Below are 15,587 nucleotides of genomic sequence, written 5' to 3'. Positions count from 1 at the left end.
GCAACACGCCTCCCCTCCACACTTTTTTTCTTTTGCCTCCACTGTCGATGCTCTTTCAAAGCAAATTTCCTATTTAGAGCTGACAAAAGATAAACAGAGTTGGCAGCAGTCAACCCTGGCACTGAGCGTGAAAACGACTGCTGGGAGAAGTTTTGGCCAGGCTGTAATAACGTGAGTGGTTTCGCCGAGCAGCACAGCAAAGGAGAGTGACTGAAACAGGACACGTGCAGAGAGGGGGAAGCATCACCTGGACCGTGTTTCGTTCTACCCGAGGTCAGGAAAGAATGCGAACATGTACCTCTACAGACACACAGAAGTGTGGAAGGTCTGACCATTCAGGTTTCTAAAAAGGAAAAATGCACACTGAACTGCGATCTCTTTTATTTGATTAGCAGTATGTAAATAAGATACAACTACAGGCGAAACTTCAGGACTTTTGCTAGTAGTACTTCAAAGCCAAACTGGCGCGTCTCAGAAAAGTTTCTTTCACCACCACCGTGCAGACTTCACTGCATCACCACGCCTGCCTCTGCCTCAAGAGCTACAGCTCAGTCCTGCGCGCCCCGGCACAGGGGGACGCGGGGCAGGGCTCACTCTGAAGGAAAGCTGAAACATTTCTGGGAAAACAGAGAAAAGCTAGCCTAGGAGGAGCGGAGAGTTTCGGTATCGCAGAGCAGAGCAGCCTTCACCCAAGCACATCGGCGGTGAGGAAACTCTCCCCGCGTGGTTCCGGGCAGCTCCCACCCGCAGCGCGGCGCCGGGACCCGCCGGGGCAGGAGGCGGCAGCGACCCGGCCCCGGGGCAGCATTTCGCCGCCCGGGCAGAGCCCAGCGCTCCGCCGGGGCCGCCGCCGGGCCCCAGCCCGCCCCGCCGCCCGCTCTCGGCCGCGGCTGCTGCGGGCGCGCAGGGCAGGGGCCGGGGCCGCCTGGCGCGGCGGGAGCGGGACGGGGCCGGAGACGGGAGATGGGGAAGGGGCCCGGGAAGGGGCCGGGGCCCCGCGGGGCGCAGGGCGGCACTCACTGTGTGTGCGCGGCGCGGCGGCAGCGGGGGTGCCGAGCGGAGCGGGCGCGGCGGCGGCTCAGGGCTCCGGGCTCGGGGCTGAGGGCTCGGGGCTCCCGCCGGGACCGGGGCGGGGCCGCTGCCAGCCCTGCCCTGCCCTGCCCTGCGCTCGCCCCGGGCCGGGGCGGGCCCATCGAGCCCCGCCTCGCCCCTCGCACCGGCGGCAGCCGCCAAACCCTGCGCGCAGTCGTCTGTAGGCACCGAGCTGCATGCAGAGGCGGCTTAAACTTTGGCAGCCGCTCTCTGAGAGCCTGACGAGACGCATGCTCCACTCATACCCACTGTCGTGTGACTCGCGCAGGGGCTCCTAGGAGTTAAAGAACAAGTCTTGAACACTATTACGGCCAGAGAGGAGGGGCATTCGTGCCAGGAAGGTGCTAATTCGAGGCCTGGCAGGGGCAAGATCAGGTTAGCAGAACCCGGTCCGTTCATCTCCCGGGAGACACTGTGAAAGCAGCAGCTCACACACCTCTCGACCAAGAGGAGCATCCCAAGTTACGGGACAGACGGCCTTTGCAACCACCAAGAGCCTCCAGAGTTCCCGCTGTGGATACCAGGAGCCCGGGCTGTGTAAAGGCAATACCGCTTATACCGCTTAATGACCCAGGGGGTGGATGACAAAGCTGGGAAAGAAGGATGTACCGCTGTGTAGTAGTACTAAAAAGTGCCAAATTCACAGACCACAAGGACATCAGGCAGAGTTCCCAAGATAAGGAAGACGCCAATAAATCCAGTAGAGCAACCGTGCTACAATCATCTTGACTGGATAAAAGGTAACGCCGGTGGGGGAGACTGCGACCACAAGGTCATAGCCCTCGGATCCAAGAAATCCACTGACTCAAAAGAAGAGAAAGAACTAATTAGACTAGGAAACAATGGAATCACTAACCAATACAAGACAGGGTACTAACTAGAGAACTATGCACCTTGTAGCCAATATGCATGGATTCCTTTGTTTGCTAAAACACATGGTGAAAAATCTTCATAGTCAGTTTTGTCTTGTGTACCCAGCACCCCTTCCTGCACAGAACTTTATAAAAGAAGGATGAATTAGGTCCCCCCAGCCCACCACTGAGAAGCCCAGGATGAAAAAGGACCAACAGGACGCCGCTGGATGTGTCAGTGGCGACTGTCTTCTACTGGCATTCTCTCTCTCTTTCTCCTACACACTAAAAGCTACAAATAAAGTCAGTATTGTTGAACTGGCATTTTGTTTCGTTTGCTCCTTAATTTGGGCATCTCTCACTCATCAGATCATAACAGGTGTATTCATACTTGTACCTCTGCTAGAGGCAACAACAGAGGCGGATGAAGCTCCCCAAGACCGACACAGGTTTTCAAGCTTAAATGAAACAGAAAAGGGGATTCAAAAGTTAAGTTGTGGCAGACAACAGAAAGTGCCATTACTACATCAGCCTCATTACACTGCACAATAATTTGTTTTGCCCAATTCTGTTACTTATATATTAAAAAAAAAAAAAAAACACAAAAACAAACCCCCAGCAACCAGTCCCCCTCCCAAACACCAAAAAGTCAGAACAAGGAAAGATAAAGCCTGAGACCATAAGACATTAAAAAAAAATAAAAATCATGCATATTTAGAGCTAGATATGGGAGGAATAAGAAACACTACAAAACTTGGTAAATCAGTTTCTTTATTTTATAGAAAGTAATTTGATCAGTGTGCTGAACCTGCCATTAGCGATGGTTTTGCTATTTTTAGTAAAAATAAACATTTGAAAATAATTACCTTGGAGAATATATAATCTCCAAGCTTATTTCCCCTTAATCACTGTTGCTTTTTTCATAACTATTGCATCTAATCTAACACTGGGTGCTCTTAATAGGAAGGGGGTACCTAGAGTAGGATATCTCCATAGTTTATTTCCTGCAACTGGTTCTGAGGTTCCTAAAATGCAGGAGAACATCTACGACCTCACCCTGCACCACCTTGGCATGGTACAAAATCTGCATCTCTTCCACCTTTCTCCATCAACGTCCTGCAACGTCAGCTGAGAATTCGGTGGTGTAAAGTCACACAGCAAGCCAGTTTAAGTACCTAGATGGCCAGAGTTCTAATTTTCACAAGTTGCTGAAGTAATCATGAAGAACTTGGATCGTGTGTCTAAGGTAAGGGAATCAGCAACACAAGAATGACACACTCTGACAGCATCATGTACTGCTACAAAGACAAACACAAGTCACAGCTTCCACTCTATGATATTTAAAAGGGACATTATCAACTACAAGCTAAATTATTTTGTCTGGACAAAAAAAGTATTATTGATTAAGCACTGGCAAAAGCAAATTTTATATTCAATTTGTGCACATGGCTACTGTAAGCACTGGGACCTCTGCAGGCACTAGTACCCTTAAGTCTGAGTAACTTGCATAGCAACAGGGAAAAAGAATTAATTGCTGGAGGACAAAAGTCAGTGGAAGTTAAGGGCAACAGCCAGAGGGTTCCGAGTTCAGTTGTTCTCCAATGACTAGATTCAAAGTTGAGAGTGTCCCTTTAAAAGTTTCATATACAACAGAATTTAACTCATTTTTAATCCATCATTACAAGAAAGCTACTGATAATTCATCTTACAATAGTTAAACAGCAATGAACAATATGCAACTGAACAACTGATTTGTAAATAGCACCAACATGGAACTCTAGAAGGTTGAGTTTCTGCAGGATTTATTGGAAAGATTATAAATGTGTGGCAAATACATTGTGATTTTACATAATTTAGTTTCAAGAATAGCTTATGGTAACTATAAACATTATTGAAAATGCCTGGTCAAGGTCAGTACTTTTCTGGTATAAGCATATAAATTTGCCAGGATTTTTCAAAGTGCAGCTTTACTCAGAAAAATGACAACATTGTATGTCTTGGCAAATTGCATTTAAAATCTGCTCAGTTTGCAGATGGTAAGACAGCTTTTTGTGATTGCCAGTACAACAGATTTGAGCTTGAAGTATTAAAGCTAATGAGATATAAATATTTAAGGACAAAACATCAAGGACATAATTATATAATACTGCCATGATTTTTGCACATGTAACTTCATTAGTTCAGTGGGTGTATAAAACTGACACATGTATATAAAGCAGCTACAAAGTCATGATGGTTTCAGCTGATTCTAAAGCAGTGTGCTACTGTTTAATCCCACTGTTTTCCTTCTTCCACAAGAATAAAGAATATTAGAAACTCAGCCACTGAGCAGATAACTCATACTCATTGGGCAAGTCTATTTTGTAAGGTGGTGTCACTTGTAGTTATTTTTCTGGTCCATCACTGTACTTAAACTGCTTTGAAATCACGTTCAATTTCATTCTCTAAGTGTAAGGAAGAACAATTACAACTGAATCACTGAACAGCTGTACCAGTTTGAAATGCTGTCACATGTTTCTTCATGGCAAAACATTCACATTCTTTTTATTGCACAATTTGAAAATTCAGGTTATGTGCATAAAAACCTTCATAGTGTTTGCACTGCAACTTGCGAAACATACATTTAAAATGACCTTAATACATTTTACAAAATCTTTTTTTATATTCTTAAGATAAAAGCATCCTGAGAATGTTACATAGTTCATTATACAAGCCCTTCATTTCTGCTATGCTTTATTTATCCCCATAGTTCCTAATTTGACAGGTTTATTTTACAGTTAATATCTTGGTGCTATATTTCACAAAATATCTTTTAGCAAAAAGTACACCATTGGCATTCAAGTAATCCAGCCTCACATCTAATTTACAAATTAAACCTTTGTCAAACTCTCAAGTAAGGAAAAGTAAACCAAAATACATACAGAAACAGTTTAGCTGACTAAAAAAAAAAAAAAGTAAAGGCCTTGTGCATTAAAGATTTGGTCAAACATTTAAGTTATGCAGTCTAATATTTTGGCAAAAAAAACCCCTCTACATCTATCCTTCTCAGTTTGTTTTCTTTCATCTGATACCAGATGTAAACATAAACATCAGAAAGAAAGACTGACAGTGTAGAAGTACTTTACTGTTGAACTACTTTTTGCTTTTTTAAAGTACTTAGGAAAAACAGACAAACAAGAATGTAAGTGCTAAAAATGGACTATCTTTGGGCTAAATGAAAGTCTTACTGGTAAAAAATGTAAAAATAAATTAGGTTGGGTTTTTCTTTTATTTCCTCTGCAGACATCTAAATAAATAATCTTTCAAGAAATTGTAGTGCCATATCCTAAAGCACTATCTTCCTGTATCTTTTTGATCAAGTCTAAGGCTTCACACATAATCTTGGCTATTTTACTAGGAAGATATCCATTCATATTTACATTTTATTTTTTGTAAAGGGAGTGTTCAGGGTTAAAAATATATTTATTTTTAAAAGGTCAGCCTGCCATCCTGATGGCAGTGATTCAAGCTATAGAACAGAAGACAAGCTACAGAACATCCTTCAGTTTCTTATACTCTAGATGAGAGGATGGAGATCAGGCAAGTTAGAGAGGTAAACAACCTGGATTTCAGGAATGGAGAGAAAAAGTGGCTCCTTATATGAATGTGTGCATGACCAGGACTATTTACTCCTGGAAACTTTGTTTCTCTTCTGCACATAGGTATACATTTTTATTGTTGGCTAACTAGACAATTGAGAAGAGAGACAATTAGGGTTGCCACAGTGAAAAAACATTACCTAAGTTTTCCATCAGGACTGACATGCTTTTACAAGGTGGCAAGGTGTTGAATATAAGCAGAGGTCATGCCCAGATGGTACACTCCAGGTGAGAGTGTAATTATCTCAAAAGGAAGAGTAAACCACTTCAGTAACATCTTTATAAATTATAACTATGTAATTTGGAGTCATATTTAGCTTTCTTTTTAGGCAATGATCAAAATCTGAAGGACCTTTTAATCTTTAAGGCATTAGTGCATCAGGGACTAAAAGCTCCAGGTAATTAATAAATAGGAGGTTGGGGGCAGAAGGGGAGAACGGAAAAAACCCAAAACACCTTTGTATCACAAGCTATCATTGTGCATCTCCTCTGTTGGTTAGCTCCAGGAAAAATATTTTCAAGGACAGCAGAAGGGGAACGTTATTCACTATTCTGAGAAAAACATTATATCATAAATTTCACATCATTTTTTAACGCATCCTTTAAAGGGCTAAATCTATCAGGCAAGATTCTCATCTTTACTGTTCCATCAGCACCACAGGAGAATATGTGATTTGCTGGTCCTGTTTCAATTTGCATGACTCCTGTCCCAATGTTTCTGAAGAGAGACTGTCGAGCATGCTCATTGATGAAAGTGTGAAGAAGATTAAATGCAGACAGACTCCATACCTGGAAAAGCATCAAAACATCAATCTCTTATAAGGAAAATCACCATGATCTTAAAATTGTCAACAGTGAATTGTGCAGGAATTGCACTACATTTTGCATTTACTTTTCTGACACTAACTGTAAGAGAAGAATATGTAGCAATCTGTAATGACACATTTATAGAATACTAGTACTCATTTACTATAATAAGCAATATAGAGAGACACTAAGGTTATCACTAATTAAAAGGAGGACTGCATTAAGAAGAGGTTAAGGCTGACATTTCATAATTAAATTCATGAATGTGAAAGTCAGAGTAAAACACAAATGTAGTACATATGATATCTGACTGTTCCACACTTGCACAGGATTTTTTCTGAATGTACACAGCACCTCTGCTCCCTCTCCCTCATTAATACCTTTATGTTGCCTTCAGCAGATCCTGTGACAAAATACTCTTCTGTAGGATCAACAGCAATTGCTTTGACTGGAGAATCATGACTCTGGAGTAACTGTTGCTGCTGCTTTAGACGAAGATCAATTACACAGGTAAAGCCTTTTCTGCCTCCAGATATCAACAGCTGGTGTTTTGGAGCATATGCTAGCACAGTTGCTCCACTATCATGACAGATAAAAGCTGAAAGCCAAAGGAAAGTAATTCAAATAAAACACTGTACTAACTTGCATTTTCCATCAAACCCTAATAGTTCAAGACAGTAGCAAGAGTGACTTTGATGCTGTAATCCAGCTGACCACAACCAGCCCACTTATTGCAGTACCAATACACATGTTCCCCTCAGACATTCTGAAGGTAAAAAAAATCTTCAAAATCTCTCAAATTAAGCAATTAAAATCTGTATAAACAAAAATTTTTTATTTCCCTGTGTAATCAAAACTATTAATCCTTGACCAGAAACAGATTATTTTAATAATATTCTAATAAAGTACCAGATTTGTTATTTTAAGTAATATAGTTTGGTTTTTTAAGTCATATATGCCCAGCAGAAAGTCTTTCTAAACTACTTGCACAAATATCTTGCAAGTTTCCACTGGTCATTTAACTGCGAATTTGCTGCTTCTTGTATTTATTTGGTTATGTCTACTCCCCTAAATGAGTGGGGAAAGTGAATGAAAATTACAATTATCACAACACAGCTTGGTATGCTGTACTTGTAGTTCAAAGGTCCTATGAATTTACATTTAGAAATTCCATGTCTCTCACATATACTTAGGCATTCACCATACTTTAAGTACAAGGAGTTCACAACTCTCTGATCTCAATTCTGTATTTCAGATACTGAAAATGCATTTCTTGTATTATTTGCAACAAAGTATTAGTAATAATACTTTGCAGTATTATTACATAAATAAACTAATAAACAGGGCTAAATAAAACTAATGAAACATGGCTAAATACTTTCTGCACCCCCAAAATCTAATTCAGAGGAGTAACTGATCTGAAGCAGAAGCTGCCCAGAGCCTTTTAAAAAAAGAACAGAAATGTCTGGCTTGCACTTGTGATACAAGGGCAGAAGGCATGCAAAGGAAGGTGCTCATGTCCATGAAACCAATCACGCATATGAACACCAAGCAATTTCTCAAGAATCTGGTTTTATACTCCCACTGGTGCACTCACACAGAACAATGAAAGATGTTTTACTGCCACTTCCCACAGTAACTCTTCCATAAAGATAGACTCACAAATACACTTTTTTATACTGTGTTCAAACAGTTTGGTTGTCGTAGTTTACTTACCATGCACCAAGCTGTTGGCAGGAGAAACCAGAGTATCCCAAAGACAAATATTTCTGTAGAAAAAAAAACCATGGCTTAATTCAGCAACACATATTCAGAGGTATTTTGGACTCTTGAAGAGTCATCTGTACCTTAAAAGGGTTTGCTCAGGCATAAAGCACTGTAAGCAGACTCTCAATGATGATGTCTGAGCAGATCCTAAATTACTTCCACAGTTTATCATATGCTGCAAGAACATGCCTTCTACGTAATTATTCTACAACTGGCTATTTCCATAAAGCATTTATGTTAACAGTCTTTAGTAGCTTAATTCACAGGAATGTTAGCAGGTTTTGGTATTTTTTGATCAATACTTAGTTATGGAAACAAATGAGAAATTGAGAGCTATGCAAATTCCCTAGAGCTGTGCAAATTCCCTAGAGCTATAAAAATAATTTATGACAGGTTCATGTGCATAGAACAGAATAGTTCAGCTGGAAGGGGCCTGGAAGGATTATGCAATTGCCCACCTGACACTTTCAGAGCTGACCAGAAGTTCAAGCATGTCATTAAGGGCACTGTCCAAATGCCTCAAACTCTGACAGGCTCTGGGGACTGACCTCAAGGAAGCCTGTTCCAATGTCTGAACCTCTTGGCAATAAAATGTTTCTTGATGTCCAGTCTCATGCCAGACCTCCCCTGGCACAGCTTTAAACCATTGCCACACACCCCTCACTGGATTCCCGGCCAAATCACTCAGGACCTCCTTTCTACTTCTCTTCCTCATAGAGAACATGAGCAGGACATTTGTGCTTCCCCATGAAACCTCCCTTAACAAGCACATGAATTTAGCTGCAAACATTGCTTATTGCTTCTCTCTCTGGCCAAGAAAGAAATCAAGCAGAAGTACTCTTAAACTGCTTAAGAAGAATCATAAAAAAAACCGAAGTGGGGGAAAGGAGAGAGAATATGGCATCACTTCACTTTTATGAATTATCACAATAGATCTTACCTATTGTCAGAAGAAAATCCTGCTGTAGCTATCAACGATGATGAACTGATGAAAACAAAGTCATTGGCTGTTTTGTTATGACATTGCCATGTCTGAAAAATTACAGTTAGAAATTTTTAATTAAAAAGGAATTATTTTGTGCAAGCAGGCAATATTAATATTAAAAAGAAGAAAAGGTGTTTCATAAGAAATTTAAAAAACATAGGATACAAAGGTACTGGTAGGCCTTGCAAGACTCTTAATTTTTTATGGAAATATACTCTGCAGCCCTATGTAACTGTCCATTAATTAACAAGTGACAATTATTGACAAGTCTAAATTAACATTAAAGTTATTTCAGACCTCATGTTAAAATTTCCACTCTCCACTTAACAAGTATAATTAGAGTGTAAGAACCTATCATACAGACCACAGGATGGCAGCAATACATAACTTAAATCTTGATTAATACCAGTTAACATCACAATCCTTGTCCTCTCCTAGCTATTCTGAAGGGAAAAAGAAGTTAGGGAATACAATGCAACTTTATGGAAACTAATTTATTATTCTGCTTACCAAATATGGCTTAGGTGAAGTTCCAGTAACTGGACAACATTTCCAATTTGTCTGATATAAACTTATATATCCATCAGCATCAACAATTCCAAACTGAAAGAAAGTACACAGTAATAGTAAATACATAAGTATGTTTTGCAGAGAAAATATCCACAATTTTGAGAAGATACTTTAAAGTAGAAGCATGTGATGTTTCTGCTAATTTGTGTTATAGTGGAGGAGGGGAGAAGAGAAAGCACACAGAAGCATTTTGTCAGTTACCTTATTTCCCTGGTAATTGAATCGCATTCGAGTTACCCGTGAGTTGCCACCAGGTCGAAAACATGTGATCTGCTGTGCATGACCCCACTCGAACATTCTCACACTTCCATCCTGAGCACCCGTCAGGTCTGCAACAGAAAATATTTACATGGCCTTTCGCAAGAGTTGCAGCTTTTATAATTTCAAGAAAACTCACACTATCTCAAAATAACTAGTGCAAAAATTATGCCATAGTGTCTGTCTTGGTGTAGGAGCAGGATGTACCACTGCAACTCAAAGTCCTGTTATTCACTATTGGATGATGATTTGTATTTAAATGCTCATGAAATATGAAGCTATTTATATTTACTTGGAGACAATAACATTTTTGCTACTATCTTTCATTGTAGTCACAAATAAGAGAGAAATACAGTACTTTTTGCTGTTTCTTAAGGCTATTCTACATCTGCCAATATTGTTTTTAAAATGAAAAATAGTTTCAGTAAGTATGGCCTATAAAGAAGTTTCAAAAAATATAATAGATTGCTAGTACAAAATAGCAACACACTAAAAAACACATTACTAAGAAATATATCATCTTTCTATAACCTTTCTGGTTTTTATAAGAACCTGAACTCACAATATGGCAGTGTTGGATGAGAAGCCATTCTTCTGACATTATTAATAGCTTTCTTGAGCATCTGTTCAACATAAAAAAATAGAAAAAAATTAAACATTATTACTGAACAAAAAGGTATCAAAGTAAAGAATAATTAGTGATTGCAGAGAGTTGTTTCCTACCAAAACTCCAACGAAAACAAGTACTGGGTTTAGAGATTCAGAAGTCTGTGTCTTCCAAGACTAGTGTAGATGTTAGCACTTTTGCAGCTTTATACATCTAGATAAATTTTAAACTTTTGCTTCAGAAATGTATGGATCCAAATAAAAACACTCCTTAGACTGCAGTCTTACCTCTTTTCTTGCCAATTCCTTTCTGATTCCATTAAATTTATTGGAATATTCCTGAATATTGTAAGATAAGCAAGAGAAAGGCAGAAGCATGTAAAGAAAGAGGTAAACAAACTTTAACAGAAGTAAAAATAGGAAGGAATATATCTATTTTCAAGTCTAGTTAACTTATTGCCATTGATTGAAAAGCGGCTATTTGTGACCATCCAGAACAAGCAATATACCATGTAACTGGTATAAAATAAGTAAACTGGTATAAAATAAATTTTTAAAAAATTCTTCAAATGTATTCATAATTTTGCAAACACAGATCCACGGAATTTTCAGTAGCATGCTTGCTCCTAAATTCCAAAACTGGTTTTGAGCCAGGCGTATCACCCAGATCTTTGTTTTCTCTCATTTTATTAATTCCAACTGGGAAGAACTCAATGTGCAAAGAGGATTGGAGACATTAGAGAATAACATTTAACCCCCAGGTATTAAAATTATATATTCAACACAAAAAGGAAAAAAAGAGTAAAGATTTTTTAATCATGGAAATACATCTGTGTGTGTGTTGTCTCATCCCTTTTCTTTCTATTAATGTACGTTAAAGTTTTCATTCTTTTACTCCCCAACAGCTCTCAAAAGTATCTGACTTCTTTGAGGACCCTCTTCCCTCAGAGAATTGTTGGATTTGGTTTGCTTTTACATGTATTATTTACCTCAACATTTGAGAAGGGCAAAATAGATATTTGTGGCAGGTGCTAACTTCAAATGAGAACACATACGAAATTTTGCTGCCAGGGCACTTATATTCAACACAGCAGCTTATCACTTACCACCCACCAACAGCAAGCTGGCACTGAACCACTTTCAGTGGAAAAGACCATTAACATCTTTGAATCCAACTGTGGCTTTAAACTACTGTAATTTTGTACAGTACTTTAACACTGCTTTGTCATGGGGCAGTAGATAGCAATGAGATATTTCAATTATTCTGTTCTCCCCTGGCCTCCAATTATATCAGGGTGTCAACTGGAAGGAGGCAGGAATTACAAACTTTCATGTGCTTTATAATCCTAAATACGATCAATAGAGTTTAAAAGAAATAGCCTCTAAATTATCAGTTTGCAAACAAAAAGAGGAAAAATACTCAAAAGGGAAATAATTTACTTTCTTGTAAAAATTTCGCTGGGTTTGGATTTGTGGAATAACCACAATCCTCTTAATTACATTTTGGAAGCAGATTTAGATCTTTTAATTCCCAAAGTTTTACCACTGTTGAAGAGAAAGCCTTGTGCTCCTCAGCTCATTCCAAAACACTTTCTAAAGATAAAATATATGATCTTGAAATTTATATCTCACTTTCTTTTTCTCTAAGTACTTTAAATATCAAGGAAAAAGCCAAATAGTTTGGTAAATTTATATATACATTTTAAAATTCAGGACAACAGAGAATGACATTCTTCAAACATTTACAGAGTGGTATGTGCACTTATAATTGCAATACTTTGCTCTCTAAACTCACAGCTTATCTTCTGAATGTAAATGGAAGAACAATAATTCATGTACACTCTATTTCTTCACTAAAATGAAGTGCTGTATTGAGTTTTACAGCAACTAACTTTTACCCAGAAGCTAATGGAAGTCATCTTCCTCCATTCAACAGACAAGCATGCATCATGATCCCCTAAGCCCTGCTGGATTATGCTTTGGAAAAATGCAGACTTACAGAAATGTGCCTTTGAAGGGCTACACTAACAGAACCCTTTGGTACAGTTTCTCCAATTTAGAAGTACAATTATGAAATGCAAATACTTCCATTGGTAATGTAACTGACATTTGACACTGCTAGCCCTCAGTTTGCCCTTAGAACAGCTGATGGCTAGAACACTGATTGCTTTGCTGGACAGTTGGGTGATTTGTGCCTTAATGTACATTAAGACTCAAAAATAAAAATGCGCTTTAACTCCATCTCACCCATTGTTAAACTGTATAATATTGGTGTCAGTCACACTGAATTGTATGACAAGCTGTTGGTAACAATGCCTGAGTTTCAGAGTTGTAGGTACATACTACTCCCTCCAGTACTCTCTCACAAACACCTCCTGTAAGACCTGTGTAAACAAACTGTGCTGAAGTGTCTGACCCTCCTTACTTCCTTGTATGAGCTGTGTAAACAGGGAACAGTGAAGAGTGTCAGAAAAACTTTACAGCTAATAAAATTTTAACTCCCTGAGTGTCCCTTGCTGATGAAAGTGAAGCAAAGACAATAAGATTGGACAGCCAGTAATTGTACAAAACAGTGGGCTACAACTACTAAATGGGCTGCACATTATGGAAAAGCAAAGATGAGGTCAAGAATCAGCAGTATCTGAAGGAACAAAGTAGAAAACGGTAGCAAAAGAAAGGTCTTAGTGAAGCTGCTTTTCTTCCATGTTCCAGTTCTTCCACAGCATCACTATTTCCTCCCTGAAGTTCCTATTTTTTCCTTCATTTACTTTGTCCTTCATTAGGTACCTCTGTCTTCCTTCCCTATTGGGCAGGTGCTGTTCTGTTCTGGAGTGGGTTGTTGGCCACAGTCAAACCATATGCCAGACAAAATTTAGGTCCAAAGTTTAACAGCAAAAGCGTTCAACAGGAGCATAGCCAAATATATTCAGGAAGAAAGTTTTACAGCATGCAAAACAAAAGGCCATGTAAATACCATTTACATTAATATATTACACAATTAAGGTTGAGAAATACAGGAACACAAAGATTCTGTATGTATATATATATTTAAAAAATGAAAGTGACAGGAGAAAGTGGCAAAGGCATTAAAAGAATACTTGCACAAGAGACCCGATTGAAATAGCAGAGCTGCAACACTGCCACCTAGGATCAGTAGTTCCTAAAGCGAGGGCAGAGGTGTAGGTACTGGCACAATACCCACTTCTATATGAGGAAAACATTATCAATCTTATCTTGCTTATTCCTTATTTACTTCTCCTATTCATCAGCTATTTGCAAGTCAACAACAATATTAATTAACATATGGTTACTTAATTTTGCCACCAGTTACAACTTGCCTTTATTTGTTAAATGACACCAAGTACAGCCAAGTCTCAAGACTTAACACGTTTGGTTATTTAGGAAAATTCCACGTTCTGCATTCTATGTGCAGAAGGACTGAGATACTGGTGTCTTGTATGACCATTTCAGCTCCCTTAGGTGTCTCCAAATAGGCATCTCTCAGCCAGCTAATCAACAGATCTCCATCTATGCTCCACAGGAACTAAGATAAGAATGTCAATGGCCAGGCTATGATTATCATTTGATCTAAATTAAATCTAACTTAATAGTCTTTTGCTCAGGGCCAAGCTTCATTCCAGACACAAGATCACTTTCTGAAGCTCAGAATGAAGCTGAAGTTTATGCTTAAAATACAAGCTACCACAAAATTTCATATAAACATTTCTACCCAATCCTTATGAATTTATATTCCGAAACCTGCTAAATATATGCTTTTTAAATAGACCATTCAGCTTCAAGTCATTAAAGAAGAATTTATAGTCTAACTTCTTACCCAAATCCTGATTCATTGCTTTTAAATGATGCTCTTAAAAAAGGCATGTATGACTTGACTGAAAGCTTTGCTCATTTAGCTGTCCCTTAAATTCTGGGCAGTATTTTAACCTATTAAGTGAATTGTTACCAAAAAAATCCAGCTTGCCTGGATTTACAACAGAAAGGTTTTATAACAGAAAGGTTATATTTAGTTATATAAAGGTTGTATATATTTAGGTTATATTTATATTTGTATTCTACTACAAAATATAACAAGTAAGACTGAACAGATAAAAGGAAAGAAGTAGATAGAATACAAAAAGCTAATCTTTGACAAGTGACTTACCACAGATGCACCCCTGCCAGTTTGTGTACTACCAAGCCAAGGCATATTGATAGGTGTGCCAGGATTACTGTGAGTATAAGGAGTGCTTCCCTGAACATTTACCAGATCATCACGAGCATGTATAACTAGGAAATCATCAGCCCTAGAGATGAAGAAAACATTTCAAATTAAGATTCTGAACAGCAACAGTAAATACCATGTTTTGTTACTCTGATTTAAGCACACTCAAGTGGGATACTGAAAACAAAGAACCTATACCCTTTATTTTCTATTTCCATATCATCATCAACCCAGGTGTAGATTTGCGTAGCTAAAATTGCAGAAACATCCAATTCTTGAATATCATGACTTGATGCTATTGCAATGCAGTTCCGATTTGCCTGAAAAAAAAAAAAAAACCATGCAGAAAGACAGATGCAAAATGAAACCTCAAAAATGGACTTTTTTTTTTTCCGATTATGGCACTGTTGCTCACAAAAATATACACTTAATTTACAAACCCCAAACATTTACATCTACAAGTCAACATACACTTATACTTGACATTTCCCTTTCAAAACTTATTTGCATGTGGGATAGTATCACACACTATTTGCATCTTGTACCTCTCAGGCAGCTCAAGTATCTCCTTGCTTTTTTCAGACAATAAGCAACAGGTAACTATACTGTAAGGCTTGCAACCAGGCTCCCCTCCTCAAGTTTTGAAGCATTACGTGGCAGAACAGAGAAAATATAACTTCCTGTTTGACAGAAAAGGACAAATACTCCTACACAAAAGCCTAAAAAAAAAATTGAAGCCACCTCCCCCTTTGATCAATTCACTGCACAACAGAAGAAAATTTGTAGTAGAA

The 15,587-nt window shown here is 38.8% G+C and overlaps 2 protein-coding genes across 2 annotated transcripts in view; both read right to left on the bottom strand.

Moving 5' to 3' along the window:
* The window catches only part of TNFAIP8 (TNF alpha induced protein 8), a 57,612-nt gene extending 56,377 nt beyond the window's left edge, over positions 1-1,235 (bottom strand). Inside the window, exon 1 of the mRNA XM_059492717.1 lies at positions 1,021-1,235. Coding sequence (XP_059348700.1) covers position 1,021 — 1 coding nt within the window. The 5' untranslated portion in view covers positions 1,022-1,235. The remainder of the gene's footprint in view (positions 1-1,020) is intronic.
* A 1,462-nt stretch (positions 1,236-2,697) lies between these two features.
* Positions 2,698-15,587, bottom strand: part of DMXL1 (Dmx like 1) — an 86,594-nt gene continuing 73,704 nt past the window's right edge. Inside the window, exons 36-44 of the mRNA XM_059493197.1 lie at positions 14,995-15,116; positions 14,737-14,878; positions 10,531-10,591; positions 9,912-10,039; positions 9,651-9,743; positions 9,096-9,187; positions 8,105-8,157; positions 6,769-6,986; positions 2,698-6,370 (exon numbers count right to left, since the gene is read on the bottom strand). Of these exons, the coding sequence (XP_059349180.1) occupies positions 6,146-6,370; positions 6,769-6,986; positions 8,105-8,157; positions 9,096-9,187; positions 9,651-9,743; positions 9,912-10,039; positions 10,531-10,591; positions 14,737-14,878; positions 14,995-15,116 (1,134 nt within the window). The 3' untranslated portion in view covers positions 2,698-6,145. The remainder of the gene's footprint in view (positions 6,371-6,768; positions 6,987-8,104; positions 8,158-9,095; positions 9,188-9,650; positions 9,744-9,911; positions 10,040-10,530; positions 10,592-14,736; positions 14,879-14,994; positions 15,117-15,587) is intronic.

This window comes from Ammospiza nelsoni, chromosome Z (assembly GCF_027579445.1).
Source record: "Ammospiza nelsoni isolate bAmmNel1 chromosome Z, bAmmNel1.pri, whole genome shotgun sequence".
Classification (NCBI taxonomy): domain Eukaryota; kingdom Metazoa; phylum Chordata; class Aves; order Passeriformes; family Passerellidae; genus Ammospiza; species Ammospiza nelsoni.
Note: the sequence above shows the minus strand (reverse complement) of the source record. Positions and strands in the feature narration are given on the sequence as shown.